This window comes from Rhinopithecus roxellana, chromosome 14 (genome assembly GCF_007565055.1).
Source record: "Rhinopithecus roxellana isolate Shanxi Qingling chromosome 14, ASM756505v1, whole genome shotgun sequence".
NCBI classification, from domain to species: Eukaryota; Metazoa; Chordata; class Mammalia; order Primates; family Cercopithecidae; genus Rhinopithecus; species Rhinopithecus roxellana.
In genome coordinates this window covers 77,037,910-77,065,222 of record NC_044562.1, presented here as the reverse complement: position 1 = coordinate 77,065,222, position 27,313 = coordinate 77,037,910, and the positions used below count along the sequence as shown (strand labels likewise).

At 39.8% G+C, this 27,313-nt stretch overlaps 1 protein-coding gene across 1 annotated transcript in view; it reads right to left on the bottom strand.

The window, feature by feature from the left end:
- The window catches only part of TLK1 (tousled like kinase 1), a 161,084-nt gene extending 134,289 nt beyond the window's left edge, over positions 1–26,795 (bottom strand). The window contains exon 1 of the mRNA XM_010377611.2: positions 26,060–26,795. Coding sequence (XP_010375913.1) covers positions 26,060–26,198 — 139 coding nt within the window. The 5' untranslated portion in view covers positions 26,199–26,795. The remainder of the gene's footprint in view (positions 1–26,059) is intronic.
- Positions 26,796–27,313: the final 518 nt, after the last annotated feature.

The following is a 27,313-nucleotide window of genomic DNA, read 5'->3' as shown; positions in this document are numbered from 1 at the left end:
AAAACAGTTAACACGGTAAATTTTATATTTTGCCACAATTAAAAAAAAAATAATTACAGGCTGGGTATGGTAGCACCCAGCCTGTAATCCCAGCACTTTGGAAGGCCAAGGCAAGAGAATCACTTGAGTCCAGGAGTTCAAGATCAGCCTGAGCAACATGGCAAAACCCCGTCTCTACAAAAATTAGCTGGGTGTGGCAGTGCGCATCTGTAGTTGCCACTAAGGAGCTGAGGTGGGAGGATTGCTTGAGCCAAGGAGGTCGAGGCTGCAGTGAGCCAAGATTGCACCACTGCACTCCAGGCTGGGTGACACAGCAAGAACCTGTCTCAAATAATAATTACAAGTTCTTAATTCAATAAATTGGACTTCATCAAAAAGTTAAAATGGTGCTAGTTCAAAAGAACATAGTTACAAAATGAAAAGGCAAACAACAGATTGGAAGAAAATATTTATAAAGTATGTATGTGCTATATACTATGCCTACTCTTTGACTTGATAACTAGTTGATGGCACACTGAAATTTACCATGGAATATGAGGGCATCGGGCCCTGCTCTGACCTGGATCAGTAAATAATAATATATTTTGTTTCCTATTGTTTTTCTCAGATGTATAGTTTCCTCTAGGACCTCAACCCTCTTCCATGAAGTCTTACAGGAAATTATGCACCCAAGCATCAATGCGTTTCTAACCAAAAACTCTTAAAAGCACAATCTTTCCTTAATTCTTAACATCTTCTAATTAGTTTTTTGTTGTTGTTGTTGTTGTTTTTCTTTTTTAGACGGAGTCTCACTCTGTCGCCAGGCTGGAGTGTAGTGGTGCGATCTCGGCTCACTGCAACCTCTGCCCCCTGGGTTCAAGCGATTCTCCTGCCTCAGCCTCCTGAGTGACTGGGACTACAGGTGCGCATCACCACGCCCAGCTGATTTTTGTATTTTCAGTAAAGATGGGGTTTCACCATGTTGGCCAGGATGCACCATGTTGGCCAGAATGGTCTCGATCTCTTGACCTCGTGATCTGCCCACCTCAGCCTCCCAAAGTGCTGGGATTACAGGCATGAGCTACCGTGCCCGGCCCTAATAAGATATTTTAAAGAGGCAATATACGCAAGAGCTCCGGTGTAATTCCTGGCACATAATAGGTGCTCAGCAAATGCTAATCCTAAACAGTAGAGCCTTGCTACTCAACCTACAGTGCATGAGCCAGCAGCAACTGTATCATCAAGATGCTTATTAAGAAATGCAAAATCATGGGTTCCTCCAGAAACCAACCAAACCAGAATCTGCATCTTAACAAGATCCCCAGTAATTACTATATACATTCATGTTTCAGAAGTACTTCTGTAGAACACGGATCTGTAACTTTTTCTGTAAAGGGCCCAGTCACAAATATTGTAGTCTTTGCAGGCCAATAGGCAAAATCATATAGATACTTACATAACAAGACAGAAACAATTTTTTTTTTTTTTTTTGAGACACTCTTGTCACCCAGGCTGGATACAGAAACAATTTCTACAAACTTTTTGTTGACAAAATTCAAGATACAATAATGAGTATAATATAGGCCAGGTGCAGTGGCTCACATCTATAATCCCAGCACGTTGGGAGGCTGAGGACGGATCACTTGAGGTCAGGAGTTCAAGATCAGCCAGGCCAACATGGTAAAAACCCATCTCTACTAAAAATACAAAAATTAGCCGGGCGTGTTGGTGGGTGCCTGTAATCCTATTTACTTAGGAGGTTGAGGCACAAGAATTACTTGAACCTAGGAGGTAGAGGTTTCAGTGAGCCGAGATCACACAACTTCACTGCAGCCTGGGTGACAAGAGAAGACCATGTATGACAAAATAAATAAATAAATAAATATACACACACACAATTTTTTTTTTTAAATAAAAGTCTGCTAATGAAAAGAAGGAAATTCTTTTTGAGAAGACAGCACCTCAACAAATAACCTCACTTAATTGGAGTTTCCTATCATCAAAATCTATTACAAATACTCATCTGTTAAATTTTGTTTTGAGACGAAGTCTTGCTCTGTTGCCCAGCCTGGAGTGCAGTGGCACGATCTAGGCTCACTGCAACTTCCGCCTCCCAGGTTGAAGAGGTTCTCCCACCTCAGCCTCCCAAGTTGCTGGGATTACAGACACATGCCACTACACCTGGCTAATTTTCGTATTTTTTTTTTTTTAGTAGAAACGGGGTTTCACCATGTTGGCCAGGCTGTTTTTGAACTCCTAATCTCAAGTGATCAGCCCACCTGTGCCTTCTAAAGTGCTGGGATTACAGGCATGAGCCACGACGCCTGGCCTCATCTGTTAATATTGATCTATAGGCTAAACGCAGTGGCTCACGTCTGTAATCACAACACTTTGGGGGACCAAGACAGGTGGATTGTTTGAGCCCAAGAGTTCAAGACCAGCCTGGGCAACATAGGGAGACCCTGTCTATACAAACATAAAAAAAAAAATAAAACCTAAGGTGTGCTGGTATGCACCTATGGTCCCAGCTACTCAGAAGGCTGAGGCAGGAGAAGCACTTGGGCTTGGGAGTTACAGGCTTGCAGTGAGTCATGATTGTGCCACTGTACTCCAGCCTGGGTGCAGAATGAGAGCACTTTTTCTTTAAAAAAAAAAAAAAAAAAATTGATCTGTAATGAGATTGTATGTATTTGTCTTTGAAAATGTCTTTTAACAGAAACAGATATTGCCAAATATTGATATTAACCCACAATCATGATTTTAATTGAGCATATTCATTACTGGGAAGGCAGTTATCTATTGGTTCTTCATCTGATATTTGCTTTTCAGTATGTCATCACAGTGCTGATTACTTCCAACTGAAGGTTAGGTAGAAAGTTTCTCCACTGCAAAATTAAACAAATTTTTGAAATATGGAATTTTCTGTGCATTTGTGTCAACTTCTGAAAAATGCTGTGGGAACTATAGTTTGAGACTAGAAAATGCGTCCATTCATATTCATGTGGGAATGACAATCTAACTTCTTTGACGGCTTGAGAAGTATATAAAGCAGCCTGAAATTACTTGGGATTTGAATATCAGTTGCCACTGAAATGACTTTACCACAGTCTTTCACATATAAGCACTATTTTGCCTTGAAATCTTAGGTTAAATTCATTTTAAAAACATTACCCAATCTTCAGAAAAAGCTAATTTCCAAAGTTAATTAGTATTTAACAGCAGTTGAGGGCAGTTCCCTTTGCTCAAAAAAATTTCAATCTCACCCTTTAGCTCAAACAATTGCGAAAAAAATACTTTACCACTTCTAAGCCAGTCAGGATATTCATCCTCTAACAAAAATTCGTGCAGCTGATGCTAGTTAAGTCCAAAAGAGCAAACTGACTTCACAGTTGACAATACTGATTCAGTAACACACATGGATAGATGGAAATATTTTCTGCAAAGTATCTGCCAATGAATAACAACGAATAACCATAAACTATGAACTCCTCAGTTTTACAAGCTTTGTAAACTAGTCCAACTAAGCTTTTCTCTGCTCCATATGTATTTTATCACCATCGGTTGCAGCACATCCTAGCAGATTCCACTTCAGATTGTACTTAGTGTTTTCTCAGCTTTGAAAATATTCTTGCCTATAGTTGTTCTGCACAGACTATTCAGAGGCCAACTTTTCTGCCACTTCAAACTTGGCACTGACTCCTTGAATAAAGAACAACTGAATTGTATCAATAACATCTGCCGGCTCATCAAGAGCCAAGAAAAACCACTCCAAATCATTTGTCTTGTTTTTTAATTGACTAGTGATGTTGCTTCAAATGTCCTCAACTCTTAAATCAATGGTTCTTGCCAAAAAGCTAACAGCCTAAAATAAGTTTATTTTCTATGGATGTAATTTTTTTGACTGCTTCAATAAAATACAATTTAATTAACTCAACATCAGTAAATGGCCATCAGACTCCAGGGAATACCAACTTTGGGATCCAGATACATAAATTAGCACATAATCCACATTAAGGTCATAATAGTCCTCGAGAAAGACATATTTCCAATGACCAAATCACCCCAAAATCAAAATTTTAAGATTCTAATAATAATTTCTTTTATCTGCAACCTTAATGGACACACCAACCTGTAAATTTAGATAAGATACCTATATATCTCTGTGTCTATATATATATAGATCTGTATCAATCTATATATATATGTATATACATATTATATATACATATATACATATTATATATATTATACATACATAATACAAGCTAAGTAAATCAAATTTGAATGAAGAATGAAAAAGTACTATTTTTAACAGGTTAAATCATAGGAAGTTACACTCAACCATTTTTAATCTATAAAATAGGTTCATGTGGTTCAACCTAATACTCAATGACCAAAATGGCTTATAATATAATCAGATTTCCTAGTGTCCTCACAAATTACTGTAACTCCCATTTTTGGACAGTATTTAGTGATTCAAATAAATTGTGGGTCACATCATTCTCATGTCTTTTTTGTATTACTCTAAAAGTTGCCAAAACAGAGTGGCAGATGCAAAGTCCTAAAGTTACATGCCTGGTTGGCCTCAGATTAACATCACAGTTTTCCAGCAAACAGTCACTTAAAAATACTGGACTTATACCAAGACTTCTTTCAATTATAATATTTCTGACTTCATATTTCTTCACATTTCTTCCCCAAGACAATTTATTTGACTTATGAACAAAAAGCTATTTTCCTAAAAAACTGTCAGGAAAGAAGCAATTTCACTTCTTTTCCTTTTTACCCTCAGTCATGAACGTATGGTAAAGAAAAATGGAAAAATGCAAAAAATTAGAGCCAACGAAATCCCACTCATATTCCTACTACCCAAAGATAACCAATGTCAACATTTTGGCTTATTTTCTTCCAGTCTTTTTTCCCACATATCTTTTTTTTTTTTTTCTTTTTTTGTTCAACAATTGAGATTACATTTTATACAGTGGTAGCCGCTGGCATTCAAAGATGCTTTTACATTTACAATTACAAAAATTTGTACAAAATCCTGAAAGTTCATCAGGGGATATATTTATCCCTAGCTGACATATTGCTAAATGAAAGATCTTACATAAAATCTCCATCCATCCACTTCTCAGTTTGGATTTAGTTTTCTTTACCATTGTATTTAGTCCGTTCTCACACTGCTATGAAGAAATACCTGAGACTGGGTAAATTATAAAGAAAAGAGGTTTAATTGACTCACAGTTCTTCGTGGCTGAGCAAGCCTCAGGAAACTTACAATCATGGCCAAAGGCACCTCTTCATAGGGCAGCAGGAGAGAGAATGAGTGCAAGCAGGAGAAATGCCACACACTTATAAAACCATTACATCTTGTGAGAACTCACTATCGGGAGGAGACCCGGCATGCGGGAAAGTGCCCCCATGATGCAGTCACTTCCCACCGGGTCCCTGCCACAAAACATGGAGATTATGGGAACAACCATTCAAGATGAGATTTGGATGGGGACACAGCTAAACCATATCAACAGTAGTCATATATCCAGAAACTCATAAAGTTACACTTACCCACCCCAACACAAGTTTCAGATAAATTATAAACTTACGTATTTGTATAAGTTCATTGCATGTTAATGTTAGTACTCTAATAATACAGCGTAGTGGTATTTTAGTAAAAGTTCTTTCAATTTCTTTACAAATAGCTGTTTTCTAAGATAATTAAAAGCCTAAAAGGAACACTTAAACTTTTGTGTTTAATACTGATGGCTGTCAGCCAGGTGCTACGGCTTCCTAGTTCAAGATCAGCTTGAGCCACATAGTAAGACCTCATCTCAACAAAACATCAAAAAATTAGCTGGGTGTGGTGATCCCAACTACTGGAGAGATTGAGGCGGGAGGATCGCTTGAGCCCAGAGATCAAGGCTGCAGTGAGCTATGAACACACCACTGCATTCCAGCCTAGGGAACAAAGTGAGACACTGTCTCAAAAAACAAAACAAAACACTAAATCAAAATCTCAACTCCACCACACAGTTAACTCTCAGGAACCATTTCTTTATTTGTAAAATGAGAATAAATGTCTAACTTACTGGTGTGAAGATTAACACAACACTAAATATGGATTAAACTCCTCTTACAGATCTTATTTAAAAACCAAGGAACTATAATTTCTCGGAGCTCAATATGTAAAACTATATAATAATAAAAATAAAAGGGATACAAGCTGAGCTACTTTAGCCAAGTTGAAAATTAAACACAGTTACTTGTGAAGTACTATAGCTTCTGCTTTTTTGCCTAACGGTAGATTCCAGAGGGGATACATGGAGACATGTTAGGCAGCCATCCAGGTTAAGAGAAAACAGGAGCCTAAACTAGAGCAGTGACAGATCAGAAAAATATCTAAGAGACAAAAAAACAAGATTTGGTGACAGACTGAATTCAGGCGCAGGCTCATGTCTGTAATCTCAGCACTTTGGGAGGCCGAGGTAAGTGGATCACTTGAGGTCAGGAGTTCCAGACCAGCCTGGCCAACATGGGGAAATGCTGTCTCTACTAAAAATACAAAAAATTAGCCAGGTGTGGTGGCGGGTGCCTGTAATCCCAGCTATTCGGAAGGCTGAGGCATGAGAACCGCCAGAACCCAGGAGGCAGAGGTTGTAGTGAGCTGAGACGGCACCACTGCACTTCAGCCTGGGAGACAGAGTGAGACCCTATCTAAATTAAAATAAAATAAAATAAGCTTTTTTTAAAAAAAGAAAAGAGAAGGGTTGTTTTCTGGCTTAGACACTGATAGTTCATAATGTCTAACTATGAACAATGATGAATACAGGTTGAGTAGCCTTTACCCAAAATGCCTGGGAGCAACATGTTTTAGACTTCTGATTTTTTTTTTATATTTGCGTGTACATAATGAGGTATCTGGGGGATGGGACCCAAGTTTAAACACTACTGACTTAGAAATGGCTAAGATGTAGGCAGGCATGGTGGCACATGCCTGTAATCCAAACTTCTCCAGAGGCTGAGGCAAGTGAACCCGGGAGGTGGAGGCTGCACCACTGTACTCCAGCCTGGGTGACAGAGGGAGACCCTGTCTCAAAAAAGGACAGGACAGGACAGGAAAGGAAAAGAAAAGGCTAAGATGGTAAATTTTATGTCTTGTGTTTTTTAACCACAATTACAATTTTGAAAACAAAAAATGGCTAAGATGTTTGCATATGTACAGAGCTAACAATTTTCATCCCTGACTTTTCTTGATCTATGAAAAGTCAGAGAAACATCTGCTCTTTAATTCAAAACTTTCAAAAGCTACCTGGATAGTTGGGTAACTAGAAGGGTTGAACTTCCTCAAGGGAAGTTACTTTATACAGGGATGGGCAGCAGTGACTATCCTGTTAAATATCAGAAGGTAAAAAAATCAAAAGAAGACTACTTTGCAATTAGTAAAATCAATATGAAATTCAAATATCAGTGTCCATAGTAAGGTTTTAATGAACACAGCCATTTCACTTGTTAGCATATTGTCTATGGCTGCACTTTACCACACAAACACAAGGAGTTGTCATAGTTGTGACAATTCTTTTAAAAACAGTTTAGGACAGGTGTGGTGGCTCACACTTGTAATCCCGGCACTTTGGGAAGCCAAGACTGGTGGATTTCTTGAGCTCAGGAATTCAAAAACAGTCTACCATGGTGAAACCCATCTCTACAAAAAATACAAAAATTAGCCAGGCGAGGTGACAGGATTGCTTAAGCCTTGCAGGTCAAGGCTGTAATGAGTTGAGATCATGGCACTGTACTCCAGGCTGGGTGACAGAGTGAGCGCCTGTCTCAAAAAAAAAAAAAAAAAAAAAAAAAAAAAAAAAATTTGCTGACTCATGCTCTATATCTTATCCCAAAATAAGGAATTAGATGCAGAGCAGAAATAAAATGAAGTAAATTCAAAAAAGAGTATCAACAAATTAAAATGTTGATTCAATGAAGTGATTTTTTTTTTTTTAAATAAAAAGCCATAGTCTTTTCTGTGGCTTTCGATTTTACTTCTACCCCCAAGCCATCTACATAGACACCCAGGCACATGCACACATGTCTTATGTTTAATAGCTTTAGTATCTGAAGTAAGCCTCAGTTTTAAGACAAACTTTCAGCCAGGCGCAGTGGCTCAAGCCTGTAATCCCAACACTTTGGGAGGCTAAGGCGGGTGGACTGCCTGAGCTCAGGAGTTTGCGACCAACCTGGGCAACACAATGAAACCCCGTCTCTACTAAAATACAAAAAAATAAGGCAGGTGTGGCAGCGTGTGCCTGTAGTCCCAGCTACTCGGGAGGCTGAGGCAGGAGAATTGCTTGAACCCAGGAGGTGAAGGTTGCAGTGAGCCGAGATCGCGCCACTGCACTACAGCCTAGGTGACAGAGTGAGACTCTGTCTCCAAAAAAAAAAAAAAGATAAACTTTCATTAGTTATTAAGCTCTTCGGGCACTCTTAACAAACATAGGATTTATACCACTATTCAGTTATACAGCTTTGTCTTCTCAAATAACCGGACTGAAAGTTATTTTTACTTCATACAAATTTAGAAAAGGCATCCTATAAAAGTTAAATTATACAATAAAATTATTGAGAACTAATGATAATAAAAAGTTTGCATCACTTTTATCACTTTCTTAAAAGCAAGCTCAAGGGGGTAGACATAGAGGTTGTAACGTATTGTGTGAGCTTTCAAAGACAACTAAAATGCTTGCTTATATCAAGAAGTTTTAGACAGTGTTCTAACTGGCCATGTATGTTTGTTTCAGCCAGTTAACTTATTAACATAAAATTTAAGGAAAAATAGAATTTGTTAAATAGTAATACACGAAAACGACATAATTAATATATTTATTTTGGCTTTATAATAGCAAATAGAGAGTAGATAACTACTATAAATTGATCCTTACTGCAAACCTTCAAATTTCAGATGCCAGCATTTGGAGGACAGTATAAAATAATGTAACCCCTCTGAAAAATTCCAATCATTTTTTTCTCAAGCTAGAGAAGAAAATTAGTCCAAAGAAACTTAAGTAATCTTAACATAAAAACAATCACAGTCCTTGTAGTTAGTACATACTATAGTAAGCTTTGGCAGTAATGAGCAGGAGTAACAAGTCCAAGATGAGATTTAAGACTGTTTTAATTTTTAAAACAAGTCACCAATAGAAACAGTAATAAAGATGTGGAAAACTGCTTAATCTCTTGATAATCAAATATATGTAGTAAGTAAAATAACATGTAATACCATCCCTACTTAACAAGCCAAACACTTCCTAAAACTACCATGAGAGCAATAACGTTTCCATTAAACTGGTTCATATGTACGTGTTGCTAGTGGCACTCTAAAGTTACAACTCGTACAATACAGTAACATCCCTAAAGACATTCATATTTTTTGACTAAATAACTCAATTAACAAATTGGAACAGTAACTACAATACACAAAATGAAATTTTCCAAAGGGATAAAGGGTACGTTATACTGTAAGCAACTCTAAAAGTCTGTTTCGAAAGCTAAAACATTTTTCATATTAAATTACTGCTCAAAGGGTAATAATTTAAAAGAAGCAAAGTGACTAAAGATGTGTATCACATTTTTACTTATAGGACAAATAATTGAGTACAGAGCTGAGAAAATATCCAGCATTAAAGAAATAGGATATACATACATACACACACACATACACATACATACATACATACATACATATAAAAAATGTGATTTCATGAAGAGCTGTCTTTTAAAAATATATCGTAATGCTCTGAAGATTTTATCTGAATCCAAATGTAACTTACATTAGTACTAGCCAGTTGCCAAAAAAAGACTTTTAAAATAACAGTAATCTGTCTGGGCATGGTGGCTTACGCCTGTAATCCCAGCACTTCGGGAGGCAGGGGTGGGCGATCACCCAAGGTCACAGGCTTAAGACCAGGTTGGACAACAAGGCGAAACCCTGTCTTTACTAAAAATTCAAAAATTAGCTGAGCGTGGTGGCACGCGCCTGTAGTCCCAGCTAACTTGGGAGGCTGAGGCAGGAGAACAGCCTGAATCCAGCAGGCAGAGGTTGCAGTGAACCGAGATCCCACCACTGCACTCCAGCCTCGGCAACAGAGTGAGACTCTGTCTCAAAAACAAACAACAACAACAAAAAAACCGGCTGTCTTCAAGGCATCAAAGGCAAAGATAGTTCTGCTTCCAATTAAACCTACAATTCCAGATGGCTAACTGCTCCACAAGTTGGTCCTATTCAAACTCCGTATATAACCCAGTGGTCCCCAACCTCTTTTGGCACCAGTGGTCAGCTTCGTGGAAGACAATTTTTCCATGGACCAGGGGTGGGGTGGGGTGGGGTGCAGTGGAGATGGTTTCAGATGAAACTGTTATACTTCAAATCATCAGGCATTAGTTCAATTCTCATAAGGAGCGAGCAACCTAGATCCCTTGCATGTGCAGTTCACAACAGGGTCCGTGCTCCTCTGAGAATCTAATGCCATGGATGACCTGACAGGAGGTGGAGCTCAGGTGGGAATGCTCACTGGCCTGCTGCTCACCTCCCGCTGCGTGTCTGGTTCCTCACAGGCCAGCGACTAGTATGGGTCTGCAGCCCTGGTGTTGCAGACCCCTGATATAACCAATTGATAATTTAAACAAAAGGACGATAAAGAGACAGAAGAAGAGCATGGTTAAGAGGAGAAAATGATTCAAATTCACCCAAAATTTCAAAACCAAGTAAAGTATTAAAAATAGGAGCAAACAAGGACTTTCTACTTCCAGTAATGGTGATCAGGTCATCAAACCAATCTCTGGCTGAAGAAACTTGAAAAGTTGAACTAAGTTTAAAAAAAGAAAAGTCTGCTTCTAGAGATCAGGCAGTAAAGAAATGGGGCCAGAATTCAGTAAGTTCCCAGAGGTGAGTCTGGTATACCGTTTCTTCTCCCCTACAGGCAACTGCTGATTTAAGCAGTGACTGCGAGGCTGGGAAGCTAAGCAAAACATCTGACAGCCTCACTGGGCTAGCCAGACAAAAATGAGACTCTGAGCCTCCCCCAAACTCTGGGTTGGAATCTCAACCTCAGAGCAAAAGAAATACAATCAAAGCCCAGCTTCAAATAATCTCAATCCTTAAAAGTGAATTAAGAGAAGCAGATTTATAGAGCCCCTATGTTTCTGTCAAAATTAGATGTAGATTTTATGTCATGGAAGACTACCATTATTCTAAGCCTCAAATTACTTCTATAGTATTTCACATCAAATGTCTCATACATAATAAAAAACAATCAGAAATCCAAGAAAATAACACAAATAAAATGCAAATGAAACACGGAACAAGACCCAAAGGGATCTAGATAATTAAGTTATCAGACACAGACTGTCAAATAAGTATGCTGAGTAGCAAGACTGAGAACTTTAGCAGAAAACCTGAAACTAAAGAGAATAAAACTGAAATTCTAGAACTAAAAAGTAAAATAAACTAAATTAAAGAACTCAGTGTATGAGTCTGATGGCATATTAGACGCAGCCTAAGAGAAATAATGAACTGGAAGATTGGTCAGAAAAATATTATCTTTAAAAATGCACACAGGAATAAAAAGATGAAACATACAAAAAAGGATGTAAGAAACACAGGGCAAATTTAAGAATGTCTAATACATGTATAACTGGAGTACCAGGAGGAAAAAAGATGACAAGACAGGAGCACTATCTGAAGTGATATAGTCTGAGAATTTTCCAAAACTGATGAACACGAACACGCTCGTCAGTCCTGTACAACAGAACTTTCTATTCTACTGATAGAATGATGCAACAGAACTTGCTATTCTATTGATAGAATGATGGAAACCTTCTCCATCTGCCAATACAGTAACTAACAGAAACATTTGGCTACTGAGAACTTAAAATGTGAGGAATTGAATTTATAACTTTTTAAATGTTAATTGGTATCAATAGTTACATGCAGCTAGTGGTTGGCACTGGGCAGTGCAGTCCTAAGTCACAGATATAAGAAGTCCTACAAACACCAAGCTGAACAAGTAAAAGACACCTAGACATATCACAGTAAAACTGCTGAAAACTAAAAATAAACACCCCACTGCAACAAAAACAAAAAGTGACCAGAGATCTACAAGCTAGAGTACAGTCAAAGGAGCAACAATAAGACTGAGAGTTGATTTCTCAACAGAAACTCTGGAAACCAGGTCTCAAGGGCACTGTGCATAGCTGCAACATGACAAATGAAAATAACTGCCAACCAAGACTTCTATACCAAGCTCCCTCCCCACAAAAAATCCCTTCAAGAATAAAAAATGAAAAAAAAAGGTATTATCAGATAAGCAAAAAAGAATTCCTCAACAGATAGGCCCAAACAGAGAGAGAAAAAAAAAAGAGGGAATATTTTCAGAGAGAGAAAATCAACCCAGCTAGAAGCCTGGAAATGCACTGAAGATTGAAGGAAAAAAACTGAGTATATAAACAAATTTAAAGGTATAATTACTGAATAAAACACTAATGATAATATCTTCTGGGGAGTTAAAATATCAGAGAACTATCTGGCAATAGTATATAATTCTGGAGAGGGAAATGTACAATTAATGTTTTCTAACATTGCTGCACTGACCAGAAAAAGAAAAAAGTGCTAACTTATATCACACTTTAACACAGAAAGGAAGCATATTGTAATCTCTAGGATAAATATTAAAAACAAATTTTAAAAAAGATGGTCTAACTATTAAGCCAAGTTGGGGAGTGGGGGGGTATTTGGAACAAAAAATAATAATAATCCCAAAAGCAGCAGAAAAGAATAACAGAAAGTTCAAACAAGATAAATAGAAATCATTTATTAGGAGTATCAATTTAAACCTAAATATATCAGCAAGAATATTAAATGTAAATGTACTAAATGTTCCAATTAAAGAACAAACATGGTCAAACTAGTTTTTTTTAACTAATATATGCAACTTACAAGATACGGCTAAAATTCGAAAGCTGAAAGAATGAAAAAAGCTGTATCATGCAAACACCAAATGAAAGTGTATCTGTCTTAACACTAGATACGAATACTACAAGGTAAAATGTAATACTGAGATAAAGAGGGACACAATAAGAATGATGCCCAAAATTGCTGCTTTCATCATCTTAGTGCCTGTAATTTTCTGTGGCTTTAGAACTGATCACATGTATAAGACATGGTTACACCATTTACATGTCAAGCACTAGATTTGGATTAGCAGTGTTTATACATTATATTGGTATGCAGTCATTCCTTTTTTTTTTTTTTTTTTGAGATGGAGTCTCATTCTGTCACCCAGACGGGAGTGCAGTGGTGCAATCTTGGCTCACTGCAACATCCACTGCCCAGGTTCAAGCGATTCTCCTGCCTCAGTTTCCTGAGTAGCTGGGATTTCAGGCGCGTGCCACCACATCCGGCTAATTTTTGTAGTTTTACTTGAGACGCGGTTTCACCGTGTTAGCCTGGATGGTCTCGATCTCCTGACCTCGTGATCCACCCACCTCAGCCTCCCAAAGTGCTGAGATTACAGGCATGAGCCACTGCGCCCAGCAGCAGTTGTATACTTTAAAGCACTATATTGCAAATTTTAAAAGGGGCCTATACTGTGATTTTTGTGTGTTCTTACTAGTACCAAGGAGAGAGAGTGTTTTACGTGCACTAGGTGCCTAATAATGTGTGTTTACCAGTGGGAATATAGGCAGTGTGGTATAGGGATTAGGAGTGTGGACCTGGGTTGGCATCTTTTCTTCAATCACTTCTCATCTGTGTGACTTTGGGCATGTTGTTTGTCATTGTTGCTCTTGGTGGTGAATTTTTTCTTTTGAGAGAAAGCCGAGACAAAAAACAAACTAATATTATGGAGTCATTGAAAAGTAACTTTTAGGCTATGTTTGGTCATTTGTACATGTGCCTATATTGCACAGTTTTCCTAATTGTCTTTTAAGTGAATGTATACAAGGCTGGGCGCAGTGGCTCACACCTGGAATCCCAGTACTTTGGGAGGCCGAGAAGGGTAGATTACCTGAGGTCAGGCATTCAAGACCAGTCTGGCCAACATGGTGAAACCCCGTCTTACCAAAAATACAAAAATTAGCCAGGCGTGGTGGTGCGTAGTAGTCCCAGGTACTCAGGAGGCTGAGGTGTGAGAATCGTATGAACCCTGGAGGCAGAGGTTGCAGTGAGCCAAGATCGTGCCACTATACTCCAGCCTGGGTAACAGGGCAAGACTCTGTCTTAAAAAATATATATATGTTTTATATATATAAAAATATATATAAATAAATATATATATATATAAAACGTTTAGTTGATATACATACCAAAACTTAATCACAGTTGTTGGTCTCATTTCTTCTCACTATATAATACTGTGGTAAAGATTACACACATAGTCATTTTTCATCCTTTGAATTGCTTTTTTTTTTTACATTTCTAAGATTTGCCTTACTGGGAGTAAATAAATTATATTTCTCTCCAGCCTGGACAACAGAGAAAGATCTTGTCTCTAAAAAAACAGGTGGGGAGGGTCGGGGGCGGGCAGGGAGAAGCAGAAGCAGGAGAAGAAGAAAAGAAATGAAAAAATCCATAGTGAGTTGTTAAAGTGCCATGCATTTCTCATTTAATTTCACAACCTTGTGACATAGTTACTATTACTATCCCACCCTATCAAAAATAAAATCTACAGATAAGGCATTGAGAGGTTAAGTAACTTAGCATAATTAAGTGGCAAAACCCTTGAAACTATTATGTTATACTAACTTGTTATGCAATAATGTATTTTACACATGCTACCAACATCCAAAAAGTATAATGCTGCCAACTAGGTCAGAGAAGTAGGAGACACCGGGAGGAAAAATAAAGGAGGGGCAGGAGCTTGCAAAGCGGTACCATTTATTAGCCTTTTGGTTTTGTTGTTTAAAACTATACAACAGACTGGGCACAATGGCTAATGCCTGTAATCCCAACACTTAGAAAGGCAGAGGCAGGAGGACTGGTTGAGCCCAGGGGTTCAACACCAGCCTGGGCAACATAGGGAGACCATGTCTCTACAAAAAGTTAAAAAATCAGCAGGATGTGGTGGCACGCACCTGTAGTCCCAGCTACCTGGGAGGCTGAGATGAAGGGGTGTGCTTGAGGACAGGAGTTGGAGGCTGCAGTGAGTCGTGATCATGTCACTGCGCTCCAGCCTGGGAAGCAGAGTGAGACCTTGTCTCAAAAAAAACGGAAAAGAAAAAGAAAGAAAGGAAAGAAAGGCGGCCGGGCGCGGTGGCTCAAGCCTGTAATCCCAGCACTTTGGGAGGCCGAGACGGGCGGATCACGAGGTCAGGAGATCGAGACCATCCTGGCTAACACGGTGAAACCCCGTCTCTACTAAAAAATACAAAAAACTAGCCGGGCGACGAGGCGGGCGCCTGTAGTCCCAACTACTCGGGAGGCTGAGACAGGAGAATGGCGTGAACCCGGGAGGCGGAGCTTGCAGTGAGCTGAGAGCCGGCCACTGCACTCCAGCCTTGGTGGCAGAGCAAGACTCCGTCTCAAAAAAAAAAAAAAAAAAAAAAAAAAAAAAAAAAAAAAAAAAAGAAAGGAAAGAAAGGAAATTAAGGAAGGAAGGAAGGAAGGAAGGAAGGAAGGAAGGAAGGAAGGAAGGAAGGAAGGAAGGAAGGAAGAAGGAAGGAAGGAAGGAAGGACGGACGGACGGAAGGACGGACGGACGGAAGGACGGACGGACGGACGGACGGACGGAAGGAAGGAAGGAAACTGCATAATAAAAATTTTTAAATAATGAGAATAAAAAACATCCAGAGAAAATAGGAAACATTTGATAAACTGCATTAGATATTTGCTCAGTGTCAAGTTTGCAACCCTTTGATTAAGTGCAAGGCATGTGTTAATATTTAAGCCCAGTACAGTATTTCTAACATGAGCTGAACCCTACCTGGTTCAAAAGTACATGCTCATCTCATGCATGCTGTTGGTATATGAGCTAAGCACATGTATCCTTCAAAAAAATAATCTGGCAACATTTATCAAAAGCCCTAAAATAGTTTTATACTCTGCTCTGGTAATCCCATCACTGAAAATCTAGTATTTAAAAAAAGAAGCTTTTACTGAGTTACTATATCATTATCTATGATAGTCATAAAATTAAAATTAAAAAGACATAACCTAAATGATTCACTATAGTTGTTTTTTGCTCACCATCATCCCTTCCTCAGGAAAACTACACCTCATCCAATTCACGTCATCTCAAGGAGACTGTCAATTATGGCTTTCTGTGGGTTCCCCAACTGACCCGAACCACAGCCACCAAAGTGGCTGCCCTTGCTGTAGCTCATCTCCCAGGTTCCAATGATTGGTTAAGGAACTGATAATCAGAATTGATTACCAACAACCCAGAACTGACACATGTGGACAACAGGAAAGAGAAGCTGTCTTTCAAGTGTGGTTGCTAAGTTAAAGGTATACGTCTGGCGCTCCAGAAGCAAGAGGCTAGAAAAACCCAAAAAGGAGACAAAGAAACCCAATGACATTACTTGCAACCTTGGATCTAGCTATTTCCAAAGCCATTCCATCATTCTCCACATACAATTCCTACTATGTGAACCAATACACTCATTCTTTAACTTAACAAAGTTGTGTTAAGTTGTTATCACGTGTAACCAAAAGATTCATGACTAACGTCCTACCTAAAGAAGAATAGTTAACCAATTATAGTGCATCCATTCAAGGAAATAACACTGACAGAATAGTGTAACTGTTAAGAACATGCACTCAGCCCAGTCTGAATCCTGGCGCTGCTAAATATTCTCTGTCTGTGCCTAGGTACATTATTGTTTTTTGGTTTTTGTTTTTTTGTTTTTTTTTTTTTTAAGGCAAGGTCTCCCTCTGCTGCCCTGGCTGGAGTGTAGTGGCGTAATCATGGCTCACTGCAACCTCAACCTCCTGGGCTCAGGCAATCCACCTCAGCTTCCCAACTAGCTGCGACTACAGGCGTGCACCACAACACCCGACTAATTTTTGTATATTTTGTAGAAACAGGGTTTCACCATGTTGTCCAGGCTGGTCTCGAACTCCTGCACTCAAGCCATCTGCCCACCTCAGCCTCCTTAAATGATGGGATTACTGGCATGAGCCACTGTGCCTGGCCCTTGGGTACATTACTTAACTTCTCTATGCCTCGATTTTCTCATCTGTAAAGTAGGGATACTAACAGGACTTCATATGATTGTTAGAAGCAAATGAGTGCCCAGACAGTGTCCAGCATTAATAAATATGTGTATCTTTAAGTAAATGAAATAAGTATCAGAGTAGTATACAAAGTCGAGCTAAACTATATACTTACACAGATGTTTAAAAGAAATCTGCAGGAAAAGGGAAAATTTGTATTTTTTATGAGGCAAATATACAGTATCAAAAAAGGAAAAAACTAAAACATGTCTCTGGTCTCAGGAGACAGGATGAGTATGATTAGCCTCACACAAACCCCTCTGACCTTCCCCAGAGGAACTACATTCATCCTCAGATAGGAAGCACTTACCTAGTGTCCAGTGGGGAATCATGAAGTCACACAAGGTATCATATTAACAGCAGAATTTAAACCTTAGAATTTAAACCTAATTAACTTCCACCAGCTAATTAGTTTTCAAGGAAAGGCACAAATTTATGAGTATAACCAATTATTAACAATCCATATAAATGAAAAGGAAAAAATATTTTAAGTCATCCCCCAAAAACACTTATATTTGGCTAATGAATCTATGTAGAATATAATCACTTTTATTTAAATACAGGTAAAATCGCCTTCTTGAAATTCATTAAATTTCAGACCTAATGACGAAGCCACATTGGGAAAATTTAATTCAAGTTTGACAACCTACCACCTGGATCTGCTCTGTTCCGCATATCTTTCCACTCTGTGACTAATGAATTCCTATCAATCCACTCAAATCCTGCCTCTCAATTAGGTTTGCTACATAATACATGCTACCAAAGGTTTTGTTGTTGTTGTTGTTGTTGTTGTTGTTGTTAGCAATAAAAGAACTAAAACTAAGTATTTTGTAAAATACTTTTTTACAGATTAACTAGACTGCACATCAAGTCTCTTTCCCCTGCCCATATTGTATACTATTAAGAGTCAAAGATCTGCCGCTAAAACATTCTAATTTAAAGGCTTGTCCATCAGGTTATAAAGCCTCCACAATAAAAAGACTGCTCACAATAAACAGACTCCACAATAAATAGACAGTGGGAAATCTTTTGTTCAAATTCTAATATTTACTTGTTATGGCTCCAGTGGGCTTATGAGGCCAAAATATTAAGATAAATGGAATCACAAACTAGATTACCTAACATGGAAATAAAATTTTTCATTGATGTATCTCTAACATGTTCCATGAATGGACAAAACTTATCTTAAAAAAAGGAAATGTAAGATGTGCACAGCTGGTACAGCTTTCTAAATTGGGGTGTTTGGTTGGGGTTTTTGTATTTTTTAAAAAATCTTATCTTCACACGTGTATAAAAACTCATGCAAAAAAAGTTAACAAAAGTTTAGAGGTAAACTGAATAAGCCTGGAAGACTGATCAGTAAGTTAAAATTTGCTTAGAAAAACTACTAAAATCCTAAAAGCCAAATTTTCGTATTTTAGGCAATATATCCCAGTGATTAAAATACACCAACTTGGTTTAAATTCCCATTATGTACTACTCTAGGTCACACTGGTAAGTCACTTTACTTCTCAGTGCTTCAGTTTTTTCATCTGAAAATAGGAACAACAACTGTATATATCTCAGAGTTATGAAATACAAGAATTAACGTGTGAACACAATAAACTTTAGCTATTACTGTTACTGTTATCCATATCACCCTCTAAAATATAATTCACTTTTATTTAGAATTACTAAAATAAGCATCTTCCTGGGTCTGAAATACGTGCATACAATACATAGAGAGATGATGTATGTGAAACAGTCCTTCAACAAAACTTTTAGTTGAGTGCCAACTCTGTAGAGGATGTCCCACTGTGCACTGAAAATATGGAAATGAACAAAATAGTCTCTGAATTCAAGACCTTTCTGTCTAGTAGACAACATAAATAAAACTATAATAAAAGTAGCATGATGCAGATGCTATGGAAACAGACAATCCTATGAGACACTAAACAACACAGGCACTTAACTAGGAGCAAACACAGGGGTCTCAGATGAAATAAACTCAAGAAATATTTTCTGAGGAACAATCACCTACTTATTTCACTTCCGGGTATCACATTGTTTGTTTATGCAATTTATATCGTTAATATATTAATAAGTGTTTTCAAAAAAACGGGACTACCTATCACACTACTTACCATGCTCATAAATGTAAACACCCTTTGGTAATAATAAAGATATTTTCCTTTTTTTTTTTTTTTTTTTTTGAGACGGGGGTCACTGTGTTGCCCAGGCTGGAGTGCCGTGGCATGATCATAGCTCAATGCATCACTGCCGTCTTGAACTCCTGGGATCAAGGGATCCTCCCACCTCAGCCTCCCCAGTAGGTAGGACTACAGACATATGCCACCATACCCAGGTAATTTTTTTTTTTTTTTTTCGAGACGGGGTCAGGCTGGTCTCAAACTCCTGGGCTCGAGCAATCCTCCTGCCTTGGTCTCCCAAAGCTGGGATTACAGGCCTGAGACACAGCACCTGGCCTGATGATATTCTCTTAAAAAAACAAAATATAGGCTGGGTGCGGTGGCTCAAGCCTGTAATCCCAGCACTTTGGGAGGCCGAGACGGGTGGATCACGAGGTCAGGAGATCGAGACCATCCTGGCTAACACGGTGAAACCCCGTCTCTACTAAAAAATACAAAAAACTAGCCGGGCGAGGTGGCGGGCGCCTGTAGTCCCAGCTACTCGGGAGGCTGAGGCAGAAGAATGGTGTAAACCCAGGAGGCGGAGCTTGCAGTGAGCTGATATCCGGCCACTGCACTCCAGCCTGGGTGACAGAGCGAAACTCCATCTCAAAAAAAAACAAAAACAAAATATAGCCTTGCAAAGGCTCTTCAAGAAACATTTCCTTCACCAATAAATAAAAGTTACAAACTTTCCCCTACTAAATTATATTAGGACTAATGTCACAGGAATGACAATATTTTTGAGCTGGAAGAGGCTTTTGAGAGCCTCTAATCCAATGCTCTCATTTTACAGATGAAAAGAGGCTGTGAAGTATAATGGAAAAAAAAACCAACCCGAAAGTCAGAAAACTGAATTTTGGGCCCAACTGTCTTACAGCGAAAGCCTGTGCTAATTATCTGTTTCCTCATCTGTAAAATGAGAGGTTTGTACTAGATTGCTTCCAAGATCTGTTTCAGCTCTGTAATTCATGGTTTATGGAACTGAAGCAGAGATAAGCAACTTGCCCAAGGTCACACAGCTAGTTAATAGCAAAGTAAAGACAACCCTCAGATTCCAACTACAATCACTTTCTCCCCTATACCATACTGCTTCTTCTACTTCATAACAATATTCCTGTAATTTATTCTAAGATTCTTGAAAATCATTAATAAGTATGAAGGAGTTTATGAAACTAAATGAATGATTTCTACAGCTCTTCTAGAGAAAATGAGCTTTAAATCCAAATGCAACAAGTACATGAGGTCTCAAGCTGGGTATTATTACTTACTACACTTATTAATATTAAATTGACCTCAAGAAAGTTGTCAGAATTTATGCTTAAATTCTCACCATCTAAAAATCCAACTCACAGAAGAGATTATGTGCCATGCAAAATTAAAATATGAATTGTTGTATGTAAGGATAAATATTATAGGTATAATTCTAGGAATAAGATGGGAATTTAAATTCTTCATTTATGTTCTAGTTATATTTAACATGCATTTTTAAATTCAAAAGAGATCAATTAAAATACTTTTCTTTCTTCTTTCCTCTTTTCAGACTCTCTAGGTTTAAAAACGTTAGAATAGCTTAAGCATATTACTTCTGAAATCATGTAAACAATTACAAATAAAAGACTATATAAACTATGCTCATAGTTTCTCTTACAAAACTGAAAATCAGCCCCCATAGTATTCTAAAATTCTGTGCTGAAATATATTGCAACTCTACTAAATTGTATCATAAACAGCATTTGGTTCTCTAAAATGTCTGAAGCTTATTATATTTCACAGGGAATTTAGCAAGATTTCATGAAGACTGATCTTGCTGACACCAGAAAATACAGGAAAATCCTCGGAGGAAAACCACAATAAAAATGCAAAATAGTAATAAAGTCAACAATAGTTTCATACTACGGACTTGAAAGAACATTCAAAAACATTAATGAATATATAAGTATAGCTTAACTATATTCAGGGATTTTTAAAGAATCATAGAATGTTTACATTTTTGAATTGGATGAAGCCTTAAGTCACTAATCCAATAGCACTCATCATAAGAATCTACAGAATTTATCTCCACCTCCCCAAAAAACATGTCCCTGTAGTACACTTTAAATTCTCAAAACTAACTACTACTTTCCATTGTTGTTAGTGGTTGCGAGTTCCATTGTAGCTCCACTGTTCCACTGTTTCAAGTCTAGTCATACAGTTCTTACATTCTTGTAAAAAAATTAGACTGATCTCAATCTATGTCCTCCTAATTTTCACCAGTTGGTCTGCCTTCTAAAGCAGGAGAATGGATCTATTCTCCCTCCTACTTATTAAAATTAACAGGTTTTTACATCCTATTTACTGAAATCCAGGTTTCTTAAATACCTGGAGACAGCTATCATGTCTCCCACCCGTTAGTCTCTTCTGTAAATATATGTTCCTAGACTTCCTGTAGATCCTAGAGACATTTCTGGAATACAATGCACTTTCACATTGTAAGTAACTTAAAAAAAAAAAAAACCTGCCACTTGTTGAATTTTCATGTAATGCCAAAGAATACTCACTCCTTCCTCTTCCAACCATGTATCTACATGAAGCTGGATTCTCTTCACATATCTCAACCAAAACATCACAACAGAAGGCAGACACAAAACCCAGCTGTCTTCTCCTAGTAAGCCAGAAATCAAGGTGATTTGCAAAAATATAAAACACCACCACTGGTCTAGTTTCTTTGGTTTTAGAACATATTTATTCTTCATAAAAAATTCTATTTACAACACACTTTATTTTTAAATTAAATATATTTGAAATTGTGATTTAATTTCTAAAATGGCAAATACTAGTAGACATAGCCACATAAACCTAAATCTCCTTGGGGTCCTCAATAATTGTTCAGCGAGTAAAGAGGCTCTGAGGTCAAAAGGCGAAAGCATAGTCTATTTCGCATAAGATTTTCAAACTTCCATTCTGGTTTCTCTCTTTTCTCTCTCCTCTAATGTGTAAATGTACCATTGTAAAGGAGACATCTGTCACGTATCTATTCATGAGCTAGAATCCTTAAACATATAACCCTGTCTTCCTCCAGCTAGCGATTTCAAAAAATTAAAGGTCTACAGGGCCATCTGGTACACCTTCGTTTTTAACATCTCATTACTAAATCATCTGAAGTCAAATACTTTAATTCTTCTAAGGAATGCAGCCTTTAAATATGGAAACAGAGCAAGTTTACAGTTTAATCGTACTATCATGCCATCTTTTTTTGAGAGAGTGACTCACTCTGTCACCCAGGCTGAAATGCAATGACACTATCTAGGCTCACCACAGCCTTCACCTCCCAGGCTCAAGCAATCCTCCCAACTCAGCCTCCCGAACCATGCCCAGCTAATTTTTCTATTTTTTGTAGAGACAGGGTTTCACCATGTTGTCCAGGCTAGTCTTGAACTCCTAAACTCAAGCAATCCACCCACCTAGGCCACCCAAAGTGCTGGGATTACAGGCTTGAGCCACCACTCCCGGCCCATGCCATCCTTTTGGCCAAGTTTTCACTATTTACAAAAAAAAATCAAATTATTTATACTTGGCAGGAGCAGGAAAGAAAATGCAAGTGTTCTGTATAAGCAATCCTTTGATTCTCAGCAATAACCCATTCAAAAGTACCCATGTACTGATATGCAAAAAAACCCAACTCTTATCTAGCCATTATGACACTAGGTTCCTAGGCTTCAACAAAGCAAAACTGGGCTTTACTTGAAGACCTTTTTAACTCCTCACTCCCTTAATCACAGGATTATAGAAGACAAAATGAGATGGAGATTATAGGTTTAAAAGATTCAACAGAAAATCTAGAGCTACATCGCTGAACACCTCAAACAGAACCACAAGATTGGTAAGGGAAAAAGCTTTGGGACCCAGGGAAAAGAAATCTACACTATATTTATCATATAATTTCCTAAATTCTAATAGATTCTCAAATCTTAAAGAGCTGTATTGTATTTGTAATAAAACTATATGAATATGATAATGGTAATAAGGTAAAGAGAGAAAGAGAACCACAACATACAGCATCAAAAATAATCGGATTATAATATTAGATTTTTGGTTTCAAACGTCAAAACTTCAAAATAAGTAACTTTTACAGATGCTTATGGCATATCTTTAAAAGTAACCCATTTTCAAAGTTAAATTTGCCTAAAAGGAGTTCATCACATAGAATATTTATGTAAGTTCATATACATGTTCATCTCTTTGAAGTTTCAATTCTTCTATTACTCTATGTTAAACTGGCTCAATTTTTCAAGAAACAAAGTTCTCTTCTTGACACATACAATACATTCAAGTTCCATTAATATCAATGGTTCTTACTAGCAGTAACTAGCCGTCAAAAAGCTTTCTAAAACTTCATCAATTTATATAATGTAGTAACATGTATACCTGAAAAAGGTGCTAAACACTTGTTAAAATAAAAACTGAGATTTCGCTCAATAGAAAACATCTCCATTTTGATACTCAGGGCTTCATATTCCTGTGAGCGTTAGTGAAATCTGAGAACACATCGCCAAACTTCAAAATGAATATAACCCTAGAGAGGATTAATAGTTTTAACTTGCATGCTGGTTGGTCAAAAAGAAATATCCCTCTGTAGCTATACAGGTACTTGGCATGAAGTGTAACTTTCACAAAAGCCTGTCCTATGATATCATGAATTAACAGAAACTCACTACTTTAGGTTACATAAAAACCCACTGCAATCTAAACTGCCGGAAAAAATTATGGTTATTTGGAAGCTCAAGCTAAACGATTCCAACCCCTCCAAATTTTCAAACATCAGGAAAAGTGCAGAATGTTTTTAAGTTGAAGTAACCTCAGAAACTCACAATCTAGATGTTTTGTCTCCCAAATTCCCAATACTGGTAACAGATGTCAACAGATAAACAATTCAATACTATGTCCTCAGTATCCAGTTCACGGCCTGGCTCACAGTAATGGCTCAATAAATATTCGAGATATGAATGAATGAACGAATGAATGATGATATAGTCTTAAATAAGAAACAATAAAATGGTCTTTTTAAACCCACAACACTAACACAAAACATCTTAACGAAACTACAAACAAAAGTAAAAGCATGCTAAAAGCACCAGCTTCTCTATAAAATACATTTTAAACCGTTCATTTAGAAATTTTCAAGTGCAAAAGAATCACCAGATATATTAAATTTTTAGTCATTTAATACTTTTACATTCTAATAATGAAAGCTCTGCGTTGGGATAAGATGAAAGGGAGAAACGTCAGTCAATGTATTCCGCCTGTTTAATGGATCCCATAAATCAAAGCTTTCCGTGAATTTTCTGGAGCATATTCATGCCAATCTTTGAGCCTATTGTCACTTTCACACATGCTCACAGGAACAAAATGACAAAGAATGCTATGCCTGAACCACTGGATTCAGGACACAAAACACTTGCTTAACAATTGTCAAGGCTCTGGATAGTATATATCGACAGATATTTTCAAAATAAAGTACTCCCACCGATTCCTACATAAATCGAAGCTCTTGATTTCTTTAAAACATTCACTAGACTGCTGAACTTCCAGACGTTTGAAAATATGCCTACAATCTCCTCGTGTGCGACAACTGGGAGTGAACAACCCGTTTACCAATTGCGGATGAACATCGCTAAGCGTTTTCCAGACAAAAGAGCGTTAAAAGACATTCCATGCACATTTATTCATCACCCATAAATGTGTTTTCTCCCAAATTTTATTTTATGTCGTATCCTTAAAGTTAAATACAGCAAGTTGAAATTTTAGTCAAAAGCACGCCGGTGCCTTACAAGCTGTCTAACTGCTACATCTGGTGGCAGCACACTTGCTTGCAAGAAGCCAGAAAACTTAGAAAACAATTGTAACCGATCTAGTGCGTGTTTGCAATAACCTTTACGCAGATATTTCCCACAAAACCCACGACCCTGTCAGAGAAGAACAGTAGCCTACTTGCAGCAGAGAATATAACGCACAAACACGCAGGAGGCAACGGCGAAGGAGAGAAAGTTGCAACCATCTGGAGGGGCGGTTTTAAAAGCCTGCCCACGAGTCAGTCTGTCGTTTAAATTGCTCTAGGGGGCCACACAGGGAATCAAAGTCTGCCTAGATAATTTCAGCGTCTCTCCCCAAATGAGAGACCCTGCAAGCGAGGGGCATCCTCCAGGTCCGGGGCAGCAAAGCTCGCAGAGCGGGGACCGCCTCCATGGGAGGAGTGCGCGGGGGAAGGGGAGGGGGCTCGAGGACGAAGGCTCCAGCGGGAGGGAAAACCCACCAGAGACCGGAGGCCAGGAGGTTAAGAGTACTGAGTGTGCTGGCAAATGGAGCAGAAAGGGGCTCGCGTCCGGGGGGAGGCTTCCCACCCTCGCAGAACTGGCTCCCAGGAACCCCAGGCGAGTCTGTGCGCCTCGCCCCGTCCCCACCAGCGCGCACCCCCTCATCCGTCTCCTCCGCCACCCGCGAACCACCACCCACAACCAGGGCAATACCTCCCCAGAGCCGGGGAGCCGGGCGGCCTCGCGTCCACCTCGTCACCATCCCCCACCCCGGGGTCTGGCGGAGGAGCCCCGGGGGGTCTCGGGGGTCCGCGGCACGGGAGGGGAGGCCCGCAAGCGGGCGCGGGCGCGGCAGTGCTTACCTTCCCTGGGCCTCCCGGATGGCGGCGTGTGATTCAGCAGGGACCTGGCCGCCGCCGCCGAGCCCGGGGTTGGAGACGTGGAGAGCTGGGACCAAGATGGCGGCCCCTCCAAACTTCCACTGCTACTTTGGACACTCATCAAGCTACTTTCTGGGAACCCGACTCCCCCCCTGCGACGGCAGCGGCGGCAACGGCACCGGCACCCGCCTCCGTCATGGCGGGGGCCGCGCTAAGGGCGAGCTAGAGAGCGAGGGCTGGGAGGGGAGAGTCAAGGGGATGGGGGAGGAAACCGAGAAGAGGGGAGGTGGGGAGGAAAGAGGTGAGGGAAGGAGAGGGGACAGGGAGGAGGGAAAGGGGGAGAAGCTAGGGAGCGGGCGGGCGCGCCGGAGAAGAGGCGGAGGGAAGGAGCGCGGCGGCGGAGGCGTCGAGGGGGTGCCCTGGGGCCGGGGTCGGAGCGCGGGCGGAGCGCGGGCTGCGCCGGCCGAGGAGACTTCCGCGGGCGGAACCTGCCGGCACCTCTGCAGTGCGTCGGCCCCCGGCGTCGCCCGGGAGGCGGCGGCGGGCGGTGGGTGGCGGCTGAGGCGGCGGGGTAACCTCTGCATCAGTTACAGGCGGCGGCGGCGTCACGCGCCGCCTGTGCAAACACTATCGCGAGGCTCCTGCGCCTCCGGTAGCGGCAGCGGCGGCCGCGGGAGCAGGCTTGGGGGAGGGACCTGCCAGGGACTGGGGGGAGAGATGTTGGGGGCATGGGGAGGGAGCGAGCGCGCGAGGGAAGAGACGAAAGCGTGGGGGCGACCCTGCCGCACCCGCGGATCGCCGCGCGGCGCGGGAGCCCGGGGTTGCCGGACTCGCGTGCGCGGGGGCAGCGTCCCCGCGCCGGCCGGAGGGAGGCGCGCCCCCGCCGCGCCACTCGGGCTCGGGCGCTGCTGCCACCTGACTCCCCCTCTATTCCCGCGGAAGCGCGCCTGGCTCCTGACCCACACCCAACCCCGGGGAGAAATGCTGCTGCTCTCGCTCAGCTGCCGCTTCTCGGGAGTTCAATGTGATCGTTTCTCAAAATGGAACTGAAAAGTTGAAAGTTCCTTCTTTCATGCCCCTCTGTACTATGCAGAAAAACATATGTGCGCCTCCCCGTCTGCAGAATGGGAATAATGACCGAATAAAACAGCTCTGAAATGGGTAGTGGGAGAGTTGGGAAATAAAACTTTCTCGTGTTTTCTAAAAAAGAGTGAAGGAATCTTTAATGAAGAAATT